Here is a 6,107-nt window from a genome sequence, read left to right as displayed (position 1 = left end):
ATATTATATATTTATACTGATATTCTTATCAGAATTAATCTGCTTATTATTAAAAATATCATCTATTTTAGATTATCTTACTATAAGCAGAATCTCTTTCTTTCATATAAAATAATTTATAGAGTCAGTAAGTATAACAGACTTCTTTATAAATCTTACTTAATTTCTGAATTTATTAAGAATCTTTATTAATGTAGATATTCTATTCTTCTGTTGAAGATAGTTTATTAAATCTATATTAAACTCTTTATTTTTATCTCTATCTGTCTTCATTTACTTAACTTTATGCTGAAGTCTTATAATTTCTAATCTTATATAAGTCTTCTCACTTATAAAGTTATTATTATTCTGATTATTTAAGCTATCTGTATTATCTAATATCTCACTGATAATATCTTCAACTGAGTCTTTGTATATATTAAACTTATCAGACTATTTCTCTGCAATGATTTTATTCAGCTTAAATATCTCAGAAGCTGTCTTCTGATTTGTTATTAATATTGACAGTAATCTGTAATCTTGCATTTACTACTCTAATATTTTCTCATTTCTCTGTTTTGAAGACATATATTCTTTTATTAAGTCAGATGTCTCTTCAGATCTTAGATTAATCATGAGTTCAATCACTTAATAAATTATCTAGACATGCTTGTAATGACATATGAAGATGTCAATTGCATGTTATATTACAGCTTTTCATTGCATAGAGAGCTTTATAATCTCTTGAAGAATAATATTATTATGTTGTATTCTAACTACACGAGTTACACTGAATGAATAGGTTGAGGTGACACGTGACTAGAGTAGATGTAGTAATTATCAACATATTAAACTCTTCATAGATAGCTTTATTAATAAAACCTTCAACTATTTTACAGTGTATTTATATGATTTAAACAAGATAATGATGATTAATACACATTTAAAAATTAAAAATGATGATAACTGAAAATATTTCAGTTGTGATAATATGCTGAGACTAGACTGACTGTTAGAATCATGAATTTCATGTTTAATTTCATTTAATCTGATCTTATATATTTCTTGATGTGAATTCTACTAAGACTGACTATTAAAAAAACAGATAAAGTGACTATATATCAGATCTTAAAATGAAATCATGACTTGAAAAAAATGAGAAAATGATCTCATTTAATCTCATTTAGTCTCATTCTTGACATAAAGTTACTATTTTTAGACATTTTAAGGTTTTTTTTAGACTATTTTTAATTTTTTAAAAAGTAACACTTTTTGATAACACTTAAATAAGATTTAAAGTCATTTAAAGCAATAAAAATAATTTAAATTGAGAAGTGAAAATCATGATCTCATTTGAAAAATGTGATAAGAGTAGACAGTAAGTCTCACTGAGACAGTATAAGACTACTATCTAATGTTAAAACTGTGTAATGGGATCAGTTGAATTGGTAATGAGACTATCAAAAAATCTGGTCCTGGTCCCAGACACGGTCACACGGTCAGTCTAGCTGAGACACACTTACTAATGATAGAAAGTTGCGTTTGACATAATTATAACTCAAGAGAGTGTTTTGAAGATTGAAGAAGTCTTGAGTTATATATAAAATATCAATCAATGAGAATCAAAAACTGATTAAAACTATTCAGTTTCAATCACAAAAACATGCAGTATCTCAGTGTAGTGTATATGAAATTATTGAATATACTGTTTATATACACTCTAGATTTACAGAAAATACTTCTTAATACAACTAACTTGATTTTCTTTGTGATTTTTGTGACATTTGACTATAGAGTTATCAAATAGTAAAGAGGTGTATGAGTTGGTGGTGGATTACGTTACATGTTTTTCTAACCGCTCAATCCACCGCCGTCAACTCCTCCGGCGTATCGGGCTGCCTACTCCAATGCGCCCTCCTCACTCCATCCAACAGCTCCAACTTCTTAAACACCCGCTTCACAGTCGGATACACCCCCAAATCCATCCCAACCCTCTGCGCCCCCCACACCGCGGGCACAAGACACACATCCGCCAACGACAGCGCATCACCAACCGCATATGTGCCCGCGCAAGATTGCATTAGCGCCTCTAGCGCCGCGAAGCCAGTCTCCATCAGCTCTCGGGCCCAGAGGGTATTATCAGCGCCGAGGGCCTTGACGCGCTGCTGGATGCGCATGTTTGTGACGGGCTGGATGTCGCAGGCAATGATGTTTACGAGGGTGCGGACGCGGGCACGCTTTTCCGGGCAGGAAGCGGGGGGGAGGAGGGGGGTTCCGTTGTCTAGATTCGTATTTGTGGCATTTGTAGAGAGTTCTTCGAGGTATTCGAGTGCGGCGATGGATTGGCCGATGGATAGGAGTTGAGTTTGGTTACTGGTGGTAGCCTCGGTGGCGGGCGAGGGGTCCTCTGTGGTGACGATAAGGACAGGGACGGAGGCGGAGGGGTTGAGGGCGCGGTGAGTTGGGGAGAGCTGTTCACCCTTGAGGAGATTGATGAAGGTGGTTGTATAGGGGATTTGTTTAAGGTTAAGAGCGATGCGGAGGCGGGCGGCGCAAGACGAGCGGAAGTAGGAGTATAGATGGAATTGATAGGTTCTGGTTAGAGGTTTCTCGGAGGCCATGCTGAGCGGTCGCGAGAGATTGTTGTGGTATGGGCTTTGGCCGATGATGATATTGTTATGATGAAGAAGAAGCAGAAGAAGATGATGATGATGACGATGATGGCGGTGTTGATATGACCTTATTATCCTGAAAGGTGGGAAGCGGGGAACATTTTGCAGGTTAAGGGATGCCTATACGGATAAGGCGCGATTTTGCAACCAACTGTACTCAGTATAGTATGGTCATGTGCATACCACAAACGAGGTTGTATTGCCAATGCTCATCCTGTACTTGTAAGTTATTATTGTGCGTGGTGAGCACTGATTGATTTCCCAAGCATCAAAGTAATTTGACATAATTGCACAGAAAACACTTGAAAACTTAGTGCTGAGTTGTATAAGACATTGAAGATATCTCTTAATATCATTCAACCTCTTTCATTCTTCCATTGTATGTAAGAAACATTGATAAATTTGAGCGATCAGTGATACTTTGGAAAATAGTGTTTTCTGGAGCCGCGAGCAAAATGTGCTAGCTTGAGCATGGCTTGAGTGTTCTGTTCTCTGCAGCAGCATATACTCCGCATAGTGACTGTAGTAACTAAGGGTAAATAACGACGTCATCCCGGGGTCTTTTAACTAGAAATGAGTAGAAGTGTGGGGCTGGGCCCCTGGTGGGGAGGGGTGTGGTGGGGGTTAGTAGTAGGCGGAATCAATCCAGGGGCTACGAGGTGTAAATTCTTAAGGAAAATATGTAAAGCTTATTGCTGAGAATTCTATTAAATAGCCGCTCTGAAAAACAAGAGGGTGTATTATCAAATTTGAATTTCTGAATTTCCTATCATTCTTGTTTCAATCTATAGTTACTCTTTTCATAGTATAGTAAACAGATCATTATTATCATCTGAACTTGTAGCTAATTATGCCATCATGTGTATAAACTACAAACAACAAAAGGGGAATCACAAATCCTGTGGTTTTGCAGATCAGGCGCGAGCTGCTGAGCCGGTCCGATCAACGGAGGGGGCGAAGAGCCAGAAGGCAAACAAGAAAAAAAGAAAAAAAGAAAACAGTGAGTCCAAGAGCCAATCTGACCTAGGAGGAGAAAGCAAAAAAGCATGAAAATGGGGGAATTCAGGAATTCAGCAAATAAAAAACCCCGTCGTCAAGCCCACAATTGTCCCCACTCCAATCCCCAGTGCCGTCCGTCCGAAAGATTTCTTCTGCCCCCTTTTCTGACCATCCTCCCGCGCACGCACTTCATCCGCCAACCGCTGGAAATTCCTCCTCAACATTTTCCCACTCTTCTCTACAAGTCTCAACTTCCTGTGTAGCTGCTCCATCGTCTCCCCGAGCACGCGGCCGTGATCGAAATCCTTCCTTCGGAGTGCCTCATCTAGTTCCTCGCACAGCGCAGCAAGTTCACCGGCGTACCGTTGCCTCTCCTCTCTGATTTCCGCATACAGTTCTCGACCCACCATCGTGTCGCCCAGCCGCTGGCCCTGTATCACCATTTCCCGCTGGATGTCCAGGGGCTGGATTGGCTTTTGGCTGCGCAGGAGGCAGGCTTTGATAATCTCCTGCGCCGATCGCTTGCTGCCGTCATGACGCATCATCATGCCGCCGTGGCTGAGTATACTGCTCCAGTAGCGGTCGCGTAGTTGCTTCTCGAGAGCTACACCCTCATCGAACGTGTGTAGTTTCCCCCACATATTCGTTGTCATGATTGCGTGGGATAAATTGCCAGCGCCACAGAGTTTTTTCATCATACGTAGGTTGCGCAGGGCGGGGCCGTCCATGCGCCTGCTTGTTATGTCATGTAGGTATATGATGCCGGCTAGCTTGATGTTGTTGCTATAGAGGAGACACAGGAAGTTGGCGATGGAGCTGAGAGTGGTGGTATCGCTTCTGTTTGCTTTGTTGAAGCCTGGGGTGTCTACGAGGATCACTCGTGTTTTCTGGTCAATTTGATAGGGGTAGATTTCGATGTTGTCTGTGCCTGTGCATGTCGAATTAGAGAGGAATAATCTTATCTGGCGGATCGAACGATCGAACTGGTCGGGATAGGCGATGGATTTGATATGATAAGGGAGTTAAACATACATCCTGTGAGGCTGTGACCGATAGGAGCACTCTGCCCGTCGGCGAACAGAGAGATAAAACTGCTCTTCAACGACCCTGTGTGTCCCATCATAAGAATCACAAGGTCGCCCTGTCTGATGGTTTTATGTGCATGTTAGTCGATGATAGAATAAAACCAGGCAGCCTCCACCACATAGAACTTACCGGAGTCTGACTTCCTCCTGCCTTTGGCGCGGCGCCCAGTATGCATTTTCATTTTGCCCTGCATTCTGACTGTGAGATGGTATCCGCTCCGGCCGCCTGGAAGGTCTGCGATTATCAACAGTTCCCAACTGGGTGCTGTTCGAGAACGATTGCGGTTGTTGAGCTTGCGACAACCCCCCCTGGCCTGACGACAGAAGATGATGATATGGTGGAGGCGCGTGAGGAACAGATGGTGCAGGAGAGAGTTGTGATGACCCGACGAAACTGTACGGCGGGGGAGGAGGCTCGTCACTGTTTAACATTGACATGTCGAGGCTTTTACATCCGTTCGCTTTAGTTGATAACTTATAGCTGGCGGTGGGTGGATACTGAAAAGGCTCTGGAAGCTTTTGGGAAATTCACAGGATAGTATTCTTTTGTTTTTTTCCTTTGTTTTTGAAATATCGATCGGTCCACGCCACCAGACACACTCCCTGATGCGGCGCTTCAGCATCCACTGGGTAGCCCTGGTTGCCTCAGCCGGCGACCTTTTGACTTCACCAGTTGATTCAAGTTTGGAAATGAAATGACGTCTCTTTTTCTTTCGTATGGTGGATAACACAAAATGAAAATATTTAAATGTTACAACCCATTCAAGACTAAAGAGAAACAGCAGGATGAGCTGGCATCATGTTGAATGTCACACACACAGTGACAACTTATTAGACAACATTGATAGTCAGTGTGTGGAAGGTGTGAAGCTTGTGTGATTGAAAGGTTGCTAGCTTGCAGGAAGCAGAAAACTTGACCTCGCTAAGTGCGCCACTTGACCTCATTACATAATCATGACCCTGACCTCGCACAATACAGTAATAATCAGTTGGTAATTAACTTTCAATCTTTCAATTCATTCATTTACTCAGCTTATCAATCAATCAAAAAGCATGTATAACTGATTCATAATCAATTAAATAAATAGATAAATTCATATAGAATATAAAGAGATGTTTTACAGAATTTTAAAATATATTAAGATAAAAATATTTAATAATTAATTTTAAATTGATTTTAAATTTATTTTAAATTGATTATTAATTAATTATAGTAATAAAAATAAATTCAATCTATATATTTAAGTAATTAACAATTGATTTGTGATTCAAAGGTTGCTTAAGCCAGTGTACAATTGTGATTCAAAGGTTGCTTAAGCCAGCGTATGATTACAGGCGTACGCCGGCTTCTTATATATTGAATCTTGTATGC

The 6,107-nt window shown here is 40.4% G+C and overlaps 2 protein-coding genes across 3 annotated transcripts; both read right to left on the bottom strand.

The window, feature by feature from the left end:
• Positions 1-1,525: 1,525 nt before the first annotated feature.
• BDCG_02408 (maleylacetoacetate isomerase) lies at positions 1,526-3,156 on the bottom strand. Its single transcript, XM_045417951.1, has one exon. It carries the CDS (start codon positions 2,598-2,600, stop codon positions 1,839-1,841), a length of 762 nt encoding a protein of 253 aa, XP_045274640.1. The 5' UTR covers positions 2,601-3,156; the 3' UTR covers positions 1,526-1,838.
• Positions 3,157-3,347: 191 nt separating this feature from the next.
• BDCG_02407 lies at positions 3,348-5,609 on the bottom strand. 2 transcript variants are annotated; one of them, XM_045417949.1, is made up of 3 exons: positions 4,866-5,609; positions 4,683-4,795; positions 3,348-4,578 (listed from the first exon to the last, which is right to left on the bottom strand). In XM_045417949.1, the coding sequence occupies exons 1-3, from the start codon at positions 5,171-5,173 to the stop codon at positions 3,722-3,724; spliced, it is 1,278 nt and encodes a 425-aa protein (XP_045274639.1). In that variant the 5' UTR covers positions 5,174-5,609; the 3' UTR covers positions 3,348-3,721. The 2 variants fall into 2 exon arrangements, with proteins under 2 accessions (XP_045274639.1, XP_045280039.1); XM_045417950.1 differs by having other exon boundaries at positions 3,348-4,572.
• Between the last annotated feature and the right edge of the window lie 498 nt (positions 5,610-6,107).

This window comes from Blastomyces dermatitidis (assembly GCF_000003525.1).
Source record: "Blastomyces dermatitidis ER-3 genomic scaffold supercont1.2, whole genome shotgun sequence".
Lineage (NCBI taxonomy): Eukaryota > Fungi > Ascomycota > Eurotiomycetes > Onygenales > Ajellomycetaceae > Blastomyces > Blastomyces dermatitidis.
Note: the sequence above shows the minus strand (reverse complement) of the source record. Positions and strands in the feature narration are given on the sequence as shown.